This window comes from Sphaerodactylus townsendi, linkage group LG04, assembly GCF_021028975.2.
Source record: "Sphaerodactylus townsendi isolate TG3544 linkage group LG04, MPM_Stown_v2.3, whole genome shotgun sequence".
Lineage (NCBI taxonomy): Eukaryota > Metazoa > Chordata > Lepidosauria > Squamata > Sphaerodactylidae > Sphaerodactylus > Sphaerodactylus townsendi.
The window spans coordinates 158,416,071-158,433,072 of record NC_059428.1 but is presented as its reverse complement, the minus strand read 5'-3'; the positions used below and the strand labels follow the sequence as shown (position 1 = coordinate 158,433,072).

General features: G+C 47.0%; 1 protein-coding gene across 1 annotated transcript in view; it reads right to left on the bottom strand.

Moving 5' to 3' along the window:
• PRKAR1B (protein kinase cAMP-dependent type I regulatory subunit beta) overlaps positions 1-17,002 on the bottom strand; it is a 109,729-nt gene that overhangs the window by 44,649 nt on the left and 48,078 nt on the right. Inside the window, exon 7 of the mRNA XM_048493750.1 lies at positions 5,759-5,917. Within this exon, the coding sequence (XP_048349707.1) occupies positions 5,759-5,917 (159 nt within the window). The remainder of the gene's footprint in view (positions 1-5,758; positions 5,918-17,002) is intronic.

Sequence of the window (17,002 nt, the reverse complement as noted above, 5' to 3'; positions counted from 1 at the left end):
AAGAAGGCCGGCCAGATTCAGTTTGGGAGACTCTTATAGATTTGGTGATGGAGTATGGGGAAGACAGGGACCTCAGAGGGGTAAAATATCACCCAGCCCACCCTCTGAAGCATCCATGATCTCTATACTCTGGAACTGAGCTATAATTTTGAGGAATCTACAGGTCCCTCCAGCCTTTCCCCCCCCCCCCTTCTGAAGCCTCTCCATGGAGATTGGGCGGCCTTTCTCATAAAGGACCCCAGCTACAACCCTGAACGCACCGGTGGATTGTAAACAGGATTCTTCCGAGAAACTATTTTGGTGGGGAAACTGCAATGAGGAACTGGTTCTGGTGGGTTTTCCGGGCTGTGTGGCCGTGGTCTGGTGGATCTTGTTCCTAACGTTTCCCCTTCATCTTCAGAGGTGTATCACAGAGAGAAGCCTGTTACACGCTGTGTCCCGAGAGAAGGGAATGCTTGGGGTATATATTGTCCATGTCCCAGGGTGGGGGACCAATCAGTAAGTGTTCCTTGCCACAAGGAACTTCTAACGTGAGAGATTTAATCCCAGCAACAGTTTGTTTTTGGAAACTTGTATCTGTTTGGAATCTAGAGAACAAAACTCTCCGAGGCCATAAACGTTGTGCGGAGAAGAGGAATGCTTGGAAAAGAGGATTTGCAGATGGCAAAGGGAGCCCATGGTTTTTGCAACGTGATACAGCATCTGAAAAATGAAACGCCGATGCCATTTCGATTAGTCCCTGCCAACGCACCGCCGCACAACCGGCCAGGGCTCAATCTCTGTGGCTCTGATGTTCTTGCACCTGTGATCTTCGGCTCCATCTGGACGTCTCGTTGCCAGAAAAGAAACAAAACAAGATCCTGACGAACTAACCGGAGCCCAGAAGTATAGCTAAAATATTCTGCTTTGATTTATAGAGGACGATGAACATTGGAAGCCTCGTGGCTTTGGGATTTGTGTATGCGTTGTGAGTGTTTTCTCACACTCTAAGACGGACAGCAGTCAAGATATATCTTCAATCAGCACGGCAAACCAACAGAGTGTCTTTGAATAGGTTAGCTTGGGGGAGGGGCAGGGGGGGAGGAATTCCCCAAAGAGATAGATGACTGATGTTTGTTAAAGGAATCATCTCACCAAAGAAGTCCATCCGTGTCCAAGATCTCAAGTTTTCCGAGCAAACCGGCAATAAATTAATTGCTTGTGGAAGGACTGGATGGAATTAATCTGGGGGTGGGGGGGAAGGCAGCCAAAGTGTCCATTTAACAGATGTCAACAGAAAATATTAAAAGGGTGGGGGGTACAGGCCATGGAGAAAGTCCTTCTCAAAGAAATCCACATATACAGCCCACAGGAGCAAGGGAAGAGGTTGCTTGGAACGTGTTCCGAGCTGGCAGGAGCTACCTTCGCTCCAAGCGGGAAGGATTATCCTTTGGACAGTTCTGACGTCGATAACGTCTGTTTGTTTCTTGCTCTTTGCAAATCTGGGCCTTTCATATCTGAAGATATCTGTTCGGTGGCGTAACAGGGTATCGGCTCAGCGGGGCTCTGTCACATTTTTACAGATCACCCCTCCCTGTTTTATCTAGAAAAGCGTTCCTTTCCTTCAATGTTCTGCTTTCTGTTGGGGTACCAAGTTTTTAGTCCAGAACTCTTTTCCATAAGGGGAAGGGGCTCTATCAACTTGTAAGGCACACGCCAAACCACCTACTCCCCTTGCTTCAGCTTTCTCACTTTCCAATCCTGCTCCTCCGATCTACTTCTTCTTTGTTTTTCTCATTCCACAAGTTTTTTTTTCATTTCCTCCCCCCACCGCCTGTAGAGAAAGAAAACCCCACTGCAACTATGCTCACGCCAGCTTATTGGTCATTTCCCCCAAAAAAGGCCCACCTTGGATTAAGAAGTCCAACCAATGATGGGGATAAGAAAAGAGAGAACTAGGCTCAGGTTGTGGATAAAAGACCGTCTTTGGCATGTATGCAGCTGGCATAACACTTCTGGCTTAAGCCCAATATTGAATTATGCTTCAGACGTACATTCTGAGCAGTGCGCAAAACAGAGGAACGCCTCCAGAAGTCTGTGGAGCAAAGCCTACTGATTGCAAAAACAAAAGAGTTTAAAAGACTCCATAATAAAAGGAGAATTCCAGCACTCCATTGGCTTGGAACATTTGCCTTTTTTAAAAAAAAAGGAGAAGGAGAAACGCAGGGTCGAAAGCTTCCGAATGGTAAGAGGAAACCTGAAGGGTTCAAAGCAGTAAGAGGAGGGTCCAGAGGAGGGCAACCAAAATGGTGAAAGGTCTGGAATCCAAGCTGTACGAAGAGAGACTTAGGGAGGTGGGGATGTTTAGTTTGAAGAAGTGAAGGTTAAGGGGTGGGGGCATGATATCTATGTATTGTTGAAGGCTTTCACAGCTGGATTCAACTGGTGGTTGTCTGTTTTCCGGGCTGTGTGGATCTTGTTCCTTGTTCTGGTGGATCTTGTTCCTAACGTTTTGCCTGCATCTGTGGCTGGCATCTTCAGAGGTGTATCACAGAGGGAAGTCTGTTATGCACTGTGTCCTCTTAGGACACCTCTGAAGATGCCAGCCACAGATGCAGGCAAAATGTAAGGAACAAGATCCACCAGACCATGGCCACACAGCCATGGGAAAACCCACCAGAACCACATGATATCTATGTTTAAATATTGGAAGGGATGCCATGTTGAAGAGGGAGCAAGCTTGTTTTCTGCTGCCTCATAGACTAGGACAAGGAGTAATGGGTTAAAAGTGCAGGAAAAGAGATCCCACCTAAACATTAGGAAGAACTTCCTGACAATAAGGGCTGTTCGACAGTGGAGTGAAGTACCTCCGAAAGTGGTGGAGTCTCCTTCTTGGGAGGTTTTTAAACAGAGGCTGGATGAACATATGTCAGGAGTGCTTTGATTGTGTGTTCCTGCATGGCAGAGGGTTGGACTTGATGGTCTCTTCCAGCTCTATGATTCTATGAAGTTGGCCTGCGAGCCGTCGATACCTAAACATGGTTTGGGGCCACGTTCCCAATGGGGCAAAAGAGATTCCTGAAGAAAAGCTTCCCTTTTATGAATAAGCTTTTTGGACCAAAGACGTTGAGCAGAACGCAAAGGAAGTTGTTGGGCACATGTGAAACAAAGCAGGATTTATTGTCGAAGGCTTTCGCGGCCGGAATCACTGGGGTGTTTTCCGTTGTCTCCTTCCTGTTTGCCTTTCGAAAAAGAAATCCTGCTTTGGGGTGCTGCATCTGTGGCTGGCTGTGATCCTCTGAAGATGCCAGCCACAGATGCAGGCGAAACGTCAGGAGAAAATGCTGCTGGAACATGGCCACGCAGCCCGGAAACCACACAGCACCCCAAAGCAGGATTTCTTTTTCGAAAGGCAAACAGGAAGGAGGCAACGAAAACGGGAGGGAACTCCCTTTAGGAGGATGTAGCTGGGCCAGAGTATACCCCAAACATTCCCTTCTCACTAGACACAGCGTGTAACAGACTTCCCTCTGTGATACACCTCTGAAGATACCAGCCACAGATGCAGGCGAAATGTTAGGAACAAGATCTACAAGACCATGGCCACGCAGCCCGGAAAACCCACAACCACCAGTTGAACCCAGCCGTGAAAGCCTTCGACAATACAATTGTGAAAGTGGATTGAAAGTGCATTATTCTGCATGTGCGGGAGAGGCCTGAACGTCTCTTGGCTTGAAAACCCTACAGGGTCACCCTCGGTCAGATGTGACTTGATTGCAAACACAGCACGTTTGAAATATATAAAATCTACAGCTAGCTTGGCCTCCTCCCTTTCCCTGAAACCTGTGAGCTGGGACCCTTTAGCCTGCACCCCAAACATGGCCCTGACAAGACACCCCCCCCCCCCGGAAAATCATCCCCTTCCTTTTCTATTCACTATTAACGTTTGAGAGCTTCAAGTGGAGAAAACAGCACGGATTATCTCTGGGGAAGGGACTGACTAACTTGGATTAGTCACAAAATGGTGTCCCAACAACGAAACTCATTAAGATCAGCAGGGCCTGGCTTACATTCGGTGCCAAAGAGGACCCACAGGGGGACTTCTGGCCCACAGGAAGCCCCGTGAAGGTAGTCATGCTGAAGATAAAGAGACACATTAGTCAGAATGGCTTATGCTTTGGGACCAGTGAGGCCCCCTCAAAGAAGCTATGCCTGAGAAGGAAAAGATTGCATAACCCAGCCACATTTGATCTCTGTGCTAATGGCAAGATGTGTGCCCCCCCCCCCCCCCGGCACAAAAACAAAACATGGATGAGAAAGGGGATAGTCACTGACCAAGAAAGATGAGCTGCCGACAAAGACCGGCAGATCAAAATATTTGCGAGGTTTAGCGCTGCCTTAAAAGGACTTTGTGGGACAGAGTAAGCATGGAGGCAGAAGCACGCTTCATCGAACGTTGAAGTTCCACCACACGCAACGTTGTCGGCTGGAACTCAACGCGTCTGAAAGCGAAGACCTTTCTTGGTCATGTCCTTTGGCCGTGTAATGAGCAAACGGAAAACACTAGGTAGGATGAACATATCATTGAAGGCTTTCGCGACCGGAATCAACTGGCTGTTGTGGATTTTTTTTCTGACACTTTGGGCTCCTAGAGAGCAGCAGTGGCATAGTGGTTAAGAGCAGGTGCATTCCAATCTGGAGGAACCGGGTTTGATTCCCCGCTCTGCCGCCTGAGCTGTGGAGGCTTATCTGGGGAATTCAGATTAGCCTGTACACTCCAACACACGCCAACTGGGTTCTTCAGAGCTCTCTCAGCCCCACCCACCTCACAGGGTGTTTGTTGTGAGGAGGGAAGGGCAAGGAGTTTGTAAGCCCCTTTGAGTCTCCTACAGGAGAGAAAGGGGGGATATAAATCCAAACTCCTCCTCCTCCTCCTCCTCCTCCTCCTCCTCCTCCTCTTCTTCTTCTTCTTCTTCTTCTTCTTCTTCTTCTTCTTCTTCTTCTTCTTCTTCTTCTTCTTCTTCTTCTTCTTCTAAACCTTCCTCCACATTTCCAACTGCCATCTTCAGAGGCATATCCTGGTAAGATGTGTTTCTCACAGGGAAGTAGAGTCCCAACTGACTCATGGAAAACCCAACCATAGGGTTTTCAAGGGAAGAGACAAAGGTGGTTTGTCATTGCCTTCTTTCATATAGCAACCCCAGCCTTTCTTGGTAGCCTCTCATTCAAGGATGAACCATGACTGACCATGCTCAGCGCCGAAGCCATCGGTCAAAATTGGGCTGTTTAATCCTTGAACCCCATGATGGAGAAATTAATCAATGACTGGGAATTCATATGCGGCCTCTGGATTGGCCAGCCGTCACCTCAATAATCTAAGCCTGGTTGTTCTGGTCAACAGGGACGTATCATCTGGACTGCAGTTTCCAGCCGGTCCAGTTTCCAGGCCTAGATATGGGTCTGGCCACCCACAGACACAGCCAGGCGGAGATTTTTTTAAATTCCCCCCTGCACTGGAACGGAACATAATCTCCTGAAGACAATGTGGAGTGGTGGCATTTGATTTACAGCGCCTTTTCCTTTCCTCGTGAATCTACTGCCCTTCTTCCTGGCTGTTTGTTTTGTAAATACAACAGGGCCTTTGGCACTGGCCAATCTTTAAAGGGCCTTTAATCGCTTATCGTAAATGCGCAAGTGCCGTGAAGGTTTATGGCCGTCATTAAAGGACCCTGTGAAAGAGCGGCAATAACTTAAGCGAACGATTAGATTTTAAACCCACCATTAAAATGCGTCTGTAGCTGTCTCGGTCGATGCCCCAAAGCTTCAGGTCCGTCTTAGCTTTAACGGTTGCAGCTCTTGGCGTCCCGTAGATCAGCGCCAGCTCCCCGAAGCTACCACCTTCGCTGATGTTGGTGACCAGGTCTCCATTTACATATACCTACCAGTTAAACAAAAGAGAAAACCAGTTTAGCCAGGTGGACTTAGTTGTGGTGGGGGGAGAAGGCTGGAGTCTCCTCCAAACATACATTCATTCCCCACTCCGGCACCCACCGCCCCCAAATGGATTTCTTTCACATGCTACAGTCTCTGGAAATCAACCGTCCCGCAACAATAGCCGAGTCATTTCCTTGCAGAGTCAGGGGAAAAAAATAGGAAAGAAACGACCTGCTTTGTGGACAGAATTTCAAGTCTTCTCGCTTTCATACAATGGTTGTATTTACTCTTTGAGTTTTCAGCTCCCTGCAGTTTGCTGGCATCAAAGCTGTGCCCCCTTTTCCCCCTTTCTAAAGTTTGGTGCGCACACACAGAACCGAAGGGCAGGGCTGTCACCTTGTCCCTTTAAAAAAAAATCCCTGCCTTTTCAGTAACGCTGACAAACTTGAAAGTTGAAAGGAGAGGAGATAGCCGCTCAGTGTTTTGCAGGGAAACGACATCGCCGCAAAGCTAAAAGCCGAATCCGGCATGGAAAGAGAAAACAGGTTGCACAAAGGGAGTCTTTCTTCTATGAACCCGCTTGGCGAAGTGCTGGCGGTCTCTGAGAACATGCGTGTCCAGCCAATTTTGCGCCGTGCGTTTTCTACAAGGTCATGGCGGGTGGGGAGCCAGGGCAACGTTACCATGAGGCCGCCATTTTGAGCACTGGAATGAGACGTGGCCGTTGGTCAGGAAACAGAGCCCCGTGGCACAGAGGGGTAAGCTGCACTCTGCAAAGCTCTCCTAAGAACCAAGTTCGATCAAGGTTGACTCAGCCTTCCACTCTTCTGAGGGCAGTAAAATGAGGACCCAGCGTGGTGTAGTGGTTAAGAGCAGGTGGATTCTAATCTGGAGAACCGGGTTTGATTCCCCACTCCCCCACCTGAGTTGCGGAGGCTTATCTGGTGAACCAGATGTGTTTCCACACTGGGTGACCTGGGGCTAGTCACAGTTCTCTCTGAACTCTCTCAGCCCCACCTACCTCACAAGGTGTCTGTTGCAAGAAGAGAAGAAGAAGAGTTTGGATTTGGATTTATATTTATATAGCAGACCAGGTGCTCAGGAGCAGCAGCAGCAGAAGGCCGTTGCTTTCACATCCTGCACGTGAGCTCCCAAAGGCACCTGGTGGGCCACTGCAAGCAGCAGAGTGCTGGACTAGATGGACTCTGGTCTGATCCAGCAGGCTAATTCTTATGTTCTTATGTTCTTATCCCCCCTTTCTCTCCTTGCCCTTCCCCCCTCACAACAAACACCCTGTGAGGTAGGTGGGGCTGAGAGAGCTCCGAGAAGCTGTGACTAGCCCAAGGTCACCCAGCTGGCGTGTGTGGGAGTGTACAGGCTAATCTGAATTCCCCAGATAAGCTTCCACAGCTCAGGCGGCAGAGCGGGGAATCAAACTCGGTTCCTCCAGATTAGATACACGAGCTCTTAACCTCCTACGCCACTGCTGCGTAGTGAGGAAGAGAAAGGAGCTTGTCAGCCACCTTCAGTCTCCTTACAAGAGAGAAAGGTGGCATATAAATCCAAAACTCTTCATCTTCTACCCAGTTTGCTGGGAGAGAACTGGGGAAGTGAATGGCAAACCACCTCGTAAAGAGAGTCTGCCTAGTAAACATTGTGCTGTGACGTCACCTTACGGGTCAGTCACAATCGGAAGAAGGGGGCAGCCCTACTGTGAGAAACCGAGGCAGCCGTTTGGAGTACTAAAAGTAGAAATGCTGATTGGTCAAATGACAAGAGCCTGCCTCTCCTGGAACTATCTTGAGTTACAATTCCCACCATTCTTTGAGCAAAGAGAGCTACGGCTATGGCCCGTCTATGCTCCCAGAGAAGTTACATTATCGCTTCCTTCCCCCAGGGACTGACCAATAACACAATAATCTGCCATCTGGACTTGCTGCCTCGATGGGAATGTAAGGGCCTGTGCTCACTTCCCCAATAAAAACGCCACTTTTCTAGTAGCCGCCACATAAAAGGAAGTCGCTGTATCGAAACCCTCAGCGTTGGCCCCAACTTGACTGTAAATCTGGTCTTCGCAGTGATGACAAAATGCACTGATGATACATCAGCCTGTCATCCCGTCCTCTGGCTGGAAGTTCAGTCGTGCTGAGTTTACTTCCAGATCTGACTCAGGGGGTGGGGCAAGGGATGGGGAGGAAGACGAAAATGCCAGAGTTTCGGAGGAGCCCTATTTTAAACTCCAGTTTATTCCAGCCCATTGGAATTGCTTGAGAAAGAAAGACAGGTTAGAAATTCAGAAACGCCTTTCCAAAGAACGGAGCGAATGGGGCTAATAATGCAATTCTTAGCTGAGTTCTACGCTTCTCAATCCAGTGATGTGGGTGAGCAATCCTTCTAAATCCAATGAAGTGTTTCACAATCCTACACAGATCTACGCAGGTTGTTTCCATGAGCTCCAGTCGCAGCCTGAGCGGATGATGGGGACACATGCAACCAGAAAACAGGAGAACCGGTTCCTTTATAACGACTGCAATCCATTATACAGATGCTGTGCAGAATCCACTACAGACTAACAGACAGTGTGCTGGTGGCCAGTGGTGGCGAACCTTTGGCACTCCAGATGTTATGGACTACAATTCCCATCAGCCATGCTGATGGGAATTGGCCATGCTGGCAGGGGCTGATGGGAATTGTAGTCCATAACATCTGGAGTGCCAAAGGTTCGCCACCATGGGACTAGACGAACTAACGCGAGAGAGAATCCAGCAGGACTCTTCTTCTGTTTATTATTATTATTATTATTATTATTATTATTATTATTATTATTATTATTATTATTATTATTATTATTATTTATATAGCAGAATTCCGCAGGGCCTGTAAGACCGAGTTATTCCGCCGGGCCTTTGGGGAGGCCGGCTGCTGATAGGTGCCCATTAACAACTGAGATCCGCTGTTCCCCCCCCCACCTCAGAGTCAGAGGAGTGAAAGGTTAGACGCCATCTGTTTTAAATATTTATAAGTTTGGACCGCTGCATTTTAACTTGTATAAATTTTAGTATTTTATTCTATTATCCACTTGTATGTATTATGTTGTTAACCGCCCTGAGCCCTTTGGGGGAGGGCGGTATAAAAGTGGAATGAATAAATAAAATAAAATAAATAAATATTATTATTATTATTATTATTATTATTATTATTATTAATAATAATAATAATAATAATAATAATAATAATAATAATAATAATAATAATAATAATAATAATAATAATAATAATAATAATAATAATAATAATAATAATAATAATAATAATAATCCGCCGCCCCCGGAGGGCTCAGGGCGGTGAACAAACAAATTGATAGAGCACAAATAAAATCAATAAATCAAGATTTAAATAAATCATTAAATAGTGGCTCTATATATATTAAAACCAACCCCATTAAAATGCAGCGTCCTAATATCAGATATACCGGGATTACCTTTTATGACCTTCAGACAGTTACTCTGTCTCTCAGTGTAACTCTTCTCAGGAGGTTCAGAGGCGGCGAAGTCATGCCCTACGTCCCAAGCATCTTGAATGCCAAATAAGATGATTTTTTTAAAAAAAACTCCCTTATTCCTTCTTCTAACCTGCCTCCGCTCTCCTCTGTAACGGCCCCTCAATTACAATGTTTGGGGTGCAGGAAACATACCGGGGAAAACTTTTGCACATTAGCAGGGCATAGGAGAAACATGCCAAGACTTCCCCCCTAGCAATCTGTTCAGTAGAGGTGACACAAAACACAAATAAATGGCGCTGTTTGGTTTGCATGGGTTCCTCGTCTACGCGCCTACGATCTGCAAATATTGCTATGAATCCAAACATTCCCCATGGGCTAACTGAGCAGCTGACCCCAGCTGTACAGTTAGGTAGAGGACCTCTCAAGTTTATTTATTTATTTTAGCATGTTCTTTCATGTAACTGCAAAAAGAATGCCGGCTGCAGGTTCCAAAATACAGACCGGGGAGGATGCCTTGCGAAGCCGGCCCTTTTTGGAAGATCAAAAACATTCCAGCCGGCTATTGTTTTCCCATTCCTTTTGATATGAGCCATCGGAGTTCTCGGGATGGGCTTTTATGTTAACCAAGCTAGCTTTGGTGTTTCCAGAGGCTCTGCCACCCTCTCTCTTCCGTCCAACAGTATAGCTATTACAGTACAGCATGAAGAAGAAGAAGAAGAAGAAGAAGAAGAAGAAGAAGAAGAAGAAGAGGAGGACGAGAACGAGGACGAGGACGAGGACGAGAACGAGGACGTTATACCCCACCTTTCTCCCTTGTAAGGAGTTTCAGAGCAGCTTACAAACTCCTTTCCTTTCCTCCATCCACAACAGACACCTTCTGAGGCAGGTGGGTCTCAGAGAGTTCAGAGAGGACTGTGACTAGCCCAAGGTCACCCAGCAGGCTTCATATGTCAGAGTGGGGAAACAAATCCAGTGGGGATTCGTATGTAGGAGTGGGGAAACAAATCACCGCTCATGTGGAGGAGTGGGGAATCAAACCCGGTTCTCCAGATCAGAGTCCACCTGCTCTTAACCACTACACCACACTGGAGATAAGTTACCTTACTAACTTTGGGATAGGGTGGGATAATAAAAGTGTGAATGAATAAATAAATAAATATTTTTACTTAGAATTACTTCGGACTGCCAACTCTTTGGGAAATTCCTGGAGATTTGGGGTAGGGTCCAGGAAGATGCAGGGGGGCGGGACTCGGGCCCCTTCCGCACATGCAGAATAAGGCACTTTCAATCCACTTTCACAATTGTTTGCAAGTGGGCTTTGCTATTCCGCACAGTCAAATCAACAGCAAAGTGGAGTGAACGCGGATTGAAAGTGGATTATTCTGCCTGTGCGGAAGGGGCCTCAGTGAGGTATTACGTCCACCCTCCAGAGCATCCATTTTCTCCAGGGAAACTAATTCCTGCTGTCTGGAGATTGTTGGTGATTCGGGAAGATGGGAGTCTGGCAACCGTAAGGCATACCCTTAGTGCGGAATTTGGCTTCTTTGGGCGTTTGTTCCACCAAATACGCACAATGCTGACAGGACTGCCGATTTGCAAGCTGTAGACTCCCAGGAGCGATAGCACCAAATCCTGTGGGCTGAACAGGTCTGCAGCCTCAACGGAGAAGGTTTTTTCCTTCCCCATTCCTCACGAAAATCTATTTTAAATGCTTGCTTGACACTGCTTCTTTGTTTAGGGGGGGGAAATGAGGTTTGCAGAATTAAAACAACCAACAGGAAGAGAGGTTATATTTGGCAACATGGAGGAAGAATCCCTTCCCCATAATACACAGCCTCAAGCAGACTCTTTCAGCTTCCGTACTGGAAGCCCATCATTTATGCTTCACCAGATCATTGCGGGCAGGTAGCCAGGTGGCTCTGGGCACCCACGGCTGCTGGCTGACCAGGCAAACAGAAATACTGAAGCTGCTTTCCTATCTGACAGATCTTTCCCTAACTGGGAATCTGCCTATGAATCAGCAAAGTGCCTTGAGGGTATTTTTCACCAGCTCGTTGGGTTAAGTGGTCATCACCGTGGTGGAATGGCAGACCTCGGAAAGGGGAAAGCCGAGCGAAGAAGAAGAAGGAGGAGGAGGAGGAGGAGGAGGAGGAGGAGGAGGAGGAGGAGAAGGAGAAGGAGAAGGAGAAGGAGAAGGAGAAGGAGAAGGAGAAGGAGAAGGAGAAGGAGAAGGAGAAGGAGAAGGAGAAGGAGAAGGAGAAGGAGAAGGAGGAGAAAAAGAAGGAGAAGAAGGAGGAGAAGGAGAAGGAGGAGAAAAAGAAGGAGAAGAAGGAGAAGGAGAAGGAGAAGGAGGAGAAAAAGAAGGAGAAGGAGAAGAAGGAGAAGAAGAAGGAGAAGGAGGAGAAAAAGAAGGAGAAGAAGGAGAAGGAGAAGGAGAAGGAGAAGGAGAAGGAGGAGGAGGAGAAAAAGAAGGAGAAGGAGAAGAAGGAGAAGGAGGAGGAGGAGAAGGAGAAGGAGAAGAAGGAGGAGGAGGAGGAGGCGGTTTTGGATTTATACCCCACCTTTCTCTCCTGTAAGGAGACTCAAGGTGGGTTTCAAACTTCCTCTCTGGATCCTTCTAGTCCACTTCATATGGTCTTTCACATCCATCAGAACCCCACAGTGCATCGTCGGCAGGGAGGGGCGTTCGGAATTGTCATCTCTTGGCAATTCATTTCATTCTGGGCAAATTCGGGCAGAACCGGAAAATAAAACCAACCCACTGCAATACTGTTTACGAAATTATACCTACTGAAATATCCAACAGTGGTATCAAACCAAGTGCTGTCAAATCACATTCACTGTAACCTGCCCATTAAACGAATATGCCATTCCCACCCCCCCTTTTTTTTCCTCAGTCATCTTTTGTGGGTTTGATGCTTCATAGATTCAAATGACCGAAGACTCTTTGAAGCATTGGATCCATGCATGCATGAAAAGGAAATGTATGCTCCTGAGAATCCTGAAGATGGGGGGTGGGGGGAGCTGGGGAAAAGGACGCTCAATAGAGAAGCGAAGGACAGGGGAAACGGGGCATATCCAGTAGGCGGGATCCAGCCGGTTCGCACCACTTCGGCGGAACCGGTTGTTAAAATGGTGCTTGTCAACAACCAGTTCTTAAATTATTTGAATCCCACCGCTGGGCATATCCCTTTGCTTCTGCACTCCAAATCACCCTTTGGCCATGCTGCTTCCCAGTCTGAAGCTTAGTGCCAGGTCTCTACTACAGAGATTTGCTGGGAACGTTTTGTCAGACTTCCCCAGTCCTCAAAATAAACTCGAATGCACATGTCACTCTGGCACACACACACCCCCCCCCAAAATGTTTACTTCTGAAGTAGGTAAAAGTAAGAATTACCCACCCTCAGAGAAGCCCCCACCCTGTCTTTAGGCATGAATCACTGTCCTGACCGTTCTTCCTCATTTGGAAGGAGGAACGCCCGGAACGGTGACTCACGAAGAGGCAAACAAAAGGCAAACATCCCCGTGGAAGGGCAGTTCTGCTGAATGCTCCACTCCTATCCAGTGCACTGATGGGGTGGGATTTCCTGCCTTCTAGGGAGAGCAGTGGCGTAGCTAGGGGACATGGAGGGACAGGAGCCCCAGGGTCTGCTTCATGGGGACCATACCTCCCTTGCAACTGCGCCCAAGTCCCGAACTTTGGGGAGTTCAAGGCAGGGAACAGTTGAATGCCAGTTGGTGGGGTGAGCCCTGCTCGCTGACATCAATCGCGCCCTTGCCTTGAACTCCCCGGGTCAGTGAGTTTGGGGTCGGGGCACTGCTATGGAGTAGGAGTGCGCCCTGATGGAGAGTCAGAATAGTCAATTGTTGAGAGATTCTGCAGGCCTCCTATGTGATTTGATTTGGGGGGTTTTCTCACAGAATCATGTAGTAGGCATTGCAACCTAATCGTACATCCACATGTAGTAGGCATTGCAAATTGTACTACATCCACATGTAGTAGGCATTGCAACCTAATTGTACATCCACATGTAGTAGGCATTGCAAATTGTACTACATCCACATGTAGTAGGCATTGCAACCTAATTGTACATCCACATGTAGTAGGCATTGCAAATTGTACTACATCCACATGTAGTAGGCATTGCAACCTAATTGTACATCGATGAAGGAAGTGGCAGACAGCCGTGATGGCAGATGAGCAAACATGTTTAGGAAACTCCAGAAAATGGCGGTCAGCCAGAGAATCAAAAGTAGCAGAATAGAAGAGGGGCGTGGAACTGCACATTTGGGCGGGAGAAATAAAACATTTCCTGTTTGACCGCACAGCAAAGAGAAAACGTTTCAGCCTCAAGCATTGTTATAAAAGAGGATTCATTTAAAACGTGTTGAGGCTGGGAATAAAACATTTCCGAACGTAAGGTGGCAAATGCCACGCAGAGCTCCCCGGGGGAAGTGTTTTATTTCCTGCCTCGAAACATTTTATTCCGGTGGTGTGGAAAGGGCCCTCCAGATCCACCTGCGGGTTCACAACAATGGTCAATGTGGAATTATGGCTGTAGAAGCTTTTCGGAGGGCTGTCTGTGACCTAGGACTTAGTGCCAGATTTTCATGCGCTTCGGTTCTCAGTTCACTCCAAAGCAAATCAGTTAGCCGCTAAGGTGCCTCACAGAGCTTAACTTTCTTCCCTTTTCAAAACAATGGTCACCACACTTCTGTAAACATTGCACTTGTGGTTTGTGTTGTTGCTGTTGTTGTTGTTGTTGTTGTTAAGTCTGTTTTCTCCCAGCTTCTGGCATGGGCTGATGTGGCAAGGCGATCGCTGAGACAAGACACCCTTCCCCAATAGGAACCATGAGTCACACCGATTTCCTGAGAAGCGACTTCTGGTGTGTGAGGTTTTTCAGTTCCCAGCCGTGCCAATTAGACAGTCCCCTGACACGAACGAGAGCTTTGAAAAAACAAAACGGCTTTTACCAAAATAGCCACAAGGTCCTGGCGGGGAGCTTTAAAATATATCCTCCGTTTCTTGAAATAGATTTCAGAAGGAAGGGCCCACTGGTTTGGCCGGTCTATCCCCCTGCGGTGATGTCAGTTTTTAACAAATTTATCCACATTTATACCATTTTTTAAAAAAATTAATCCCCCAAAATATAAGTTTTGCATGATTTTCCCAGGTGCTTTCAATCAGACCCTTGGTCTGTTATGGTCAGCATAATGTAGTAGTTGGACTTTAATCTGGAAAAACCGGATTTGAGATTCCCCACTCCTCCACATGAGCAGTGGACTCTAACCTGGAGAACCAGATTCTTGCTGGGTGACCTTGGGTTAGTCCAAGTTCTCTCAGAACTCTCCCAGCCCCACCTGCCTCACCAGGTGTCTGTTGTTGGGGGGGAGGGGAGGAGATTGTAAGCCTCTTTGAGTCTCGCTAGAGGAAAAAAATGGCCTATAAATCCAAACTACTACTCCTCCTCCTCTTCTTCCTCTTCCTCTTCCTCTTCTTCTTCTTCTTCTTCCTCTGACTGACATCAGCTCTCCAGGGAGGGGAGGGGAGGAGATTGTAAGCCTCTTTGAGTCTCGCTAGAGGAAAAAAATGGCCTATAAATCCAAACTACTACTACTACTACTACTACTCTTCTTCCTCTTCCTCTTCCTCTGACTGACATCAGCTCTCCAGGGAGATCTTTTGTACCACCACGGCCCCTTCCTACCATCCTCACAATGGTGGGCAGAAGTCCATTCATGGCCCACAGGATTCGAGCTTATGCTTTGTGCTTCAAAAGTATCGTGTTTACTTTTGTTAAGATTCCGTTGCTTAACTGACTGTTCGATCCATCAGCTATTAGCAGTGTCACCCCAAACACTGGTATCTGATGCAACGGGTTTTGACTCTCAAAAACTTACGCTCTTGAGAATCTTGTTTGTCTCCAAGGGGATACTGGACTTGAATCTGTCTCTTTTAATGTGGGCCAACACGGCTACCCTTTCTGCACACGCAGAATAATGCACTTTCAATCCACTTTCAGTGCACTTGGCAGCTGTGCGGAACAGAAAAATCCACTTTCAAAACAATTGTGAAAGTGGATTGAATGTGCATTTTTCTGCATATGCGGAAGGGGATTCTGTGGCTATCCTAAACATAGTTACTCTTTCCTAAACCACACTGCTAAAGAAAGCTCTGAAGACTCTGTCGTTTAGAAAATAGCTATTTAAAAAATGAATTCCTAACCAGGCCCCGACTAAGAGAGGCAAAATAATAATAATAATACACCCGCTGTTCTCCAGGCAAGACTCAAATCTCCTACCTATGCTTCATTAACCTCTTCCCCTAAACCAGATCCCTTGCTTGTTCAGAGCAATTTTTTCAACAGCAAATTGCCATTTTCCAAAAATAAAACCATAGGCCTGAGGGGTCTTCTCTCTCTCTCTCTCTCTCTCTCTCTCTCTCTCTCTCTCTCTCTCCCTAAATGGGGGAGACACGAATTACAGAATTACATGTAAGCTAACCTGGGCGATTGAAGAATGCAGCCTTCTCTGGTTTCGCACGCAGCCCCCTACTCCGCCCCGGGCGCATTCCACCTTGATAGCCTTCCACCTTGACTGTTCAGAGGCAAATGGTTTGCCTACGGGGCGATTAATAGACTTCTGAACCTAAAATAATTTGTTGCACTTATGATACCAAATTAACCTCCTTGATGCAGACAAATACGTTTTGGCTCGCAACTGCACCGCGTGGAATCCTCCTTAGCTCCAAAGCTTCTAACTTGGAGCAAGCCTTTCTAGAAACTTTCACTGGGGAAAGGTACCCTGTTTCCCCGAATATAAGACATCCCCAGAAAATAAGACATAGCAGAGGTTTTGCTGAAGTGTGAAATATAAGGCATCCCCCAAAAGTAAGACGTAGCAAAGTTTTTGTTTGGAAACATGTCCGACGAACAGAACATAGAAAAATAAGACATCCCCTGAAAATAAGACATAGCGCATCTTTGGGAGCAAAAATTAATATAAGACACTGTCTTATTTTCGGGGAAACACGGTAGTTCTGGTTTTTAAAAAACGGAATGGAAGGAGAAGATGAAGGAATACTGTACCATGCGCAGGTTCAAATATCTGAACTCAAAGAGGAAATATCTCCTCCCCCAGGTCAATTGATCTAGTACCTGTGAGTGGGAGGGGCCCACACAAGTTCGTTGATGGAGCCATTTTAACTTTTACGTCTAGGTAGGTCGACAAAAGAAAATGGGGGCCGTGCCAGAAGATGGGGATCAAGGCAAACCCCAAAAGCTATGACATGGGACAATCACACACTCGGCCTACTCTACTGGGTTGCTGTGATGATAAAATAGAGGGCAAAAGAAACAATGTAAGGGGTTTAGGATTGCCAGAGGGGAGAAAGGAGGGAGTGAAAGTGAGAGAGGAGGAGGAGGAGGAGGAGGAGGAGGAGGAGGAGGAGGAGGAGGAGGAGGAGGAGGAGGAGAAGGAGAAGGAGAAGGAGAAGGAGAAGGAGAAGGAGAAGAAGAAGAAGAAGAAGAAGAAGAAGAAGAAGAAGAAGAAGAAGAAGAAGAAGAAGAAGAAGAAGAAGAAGAA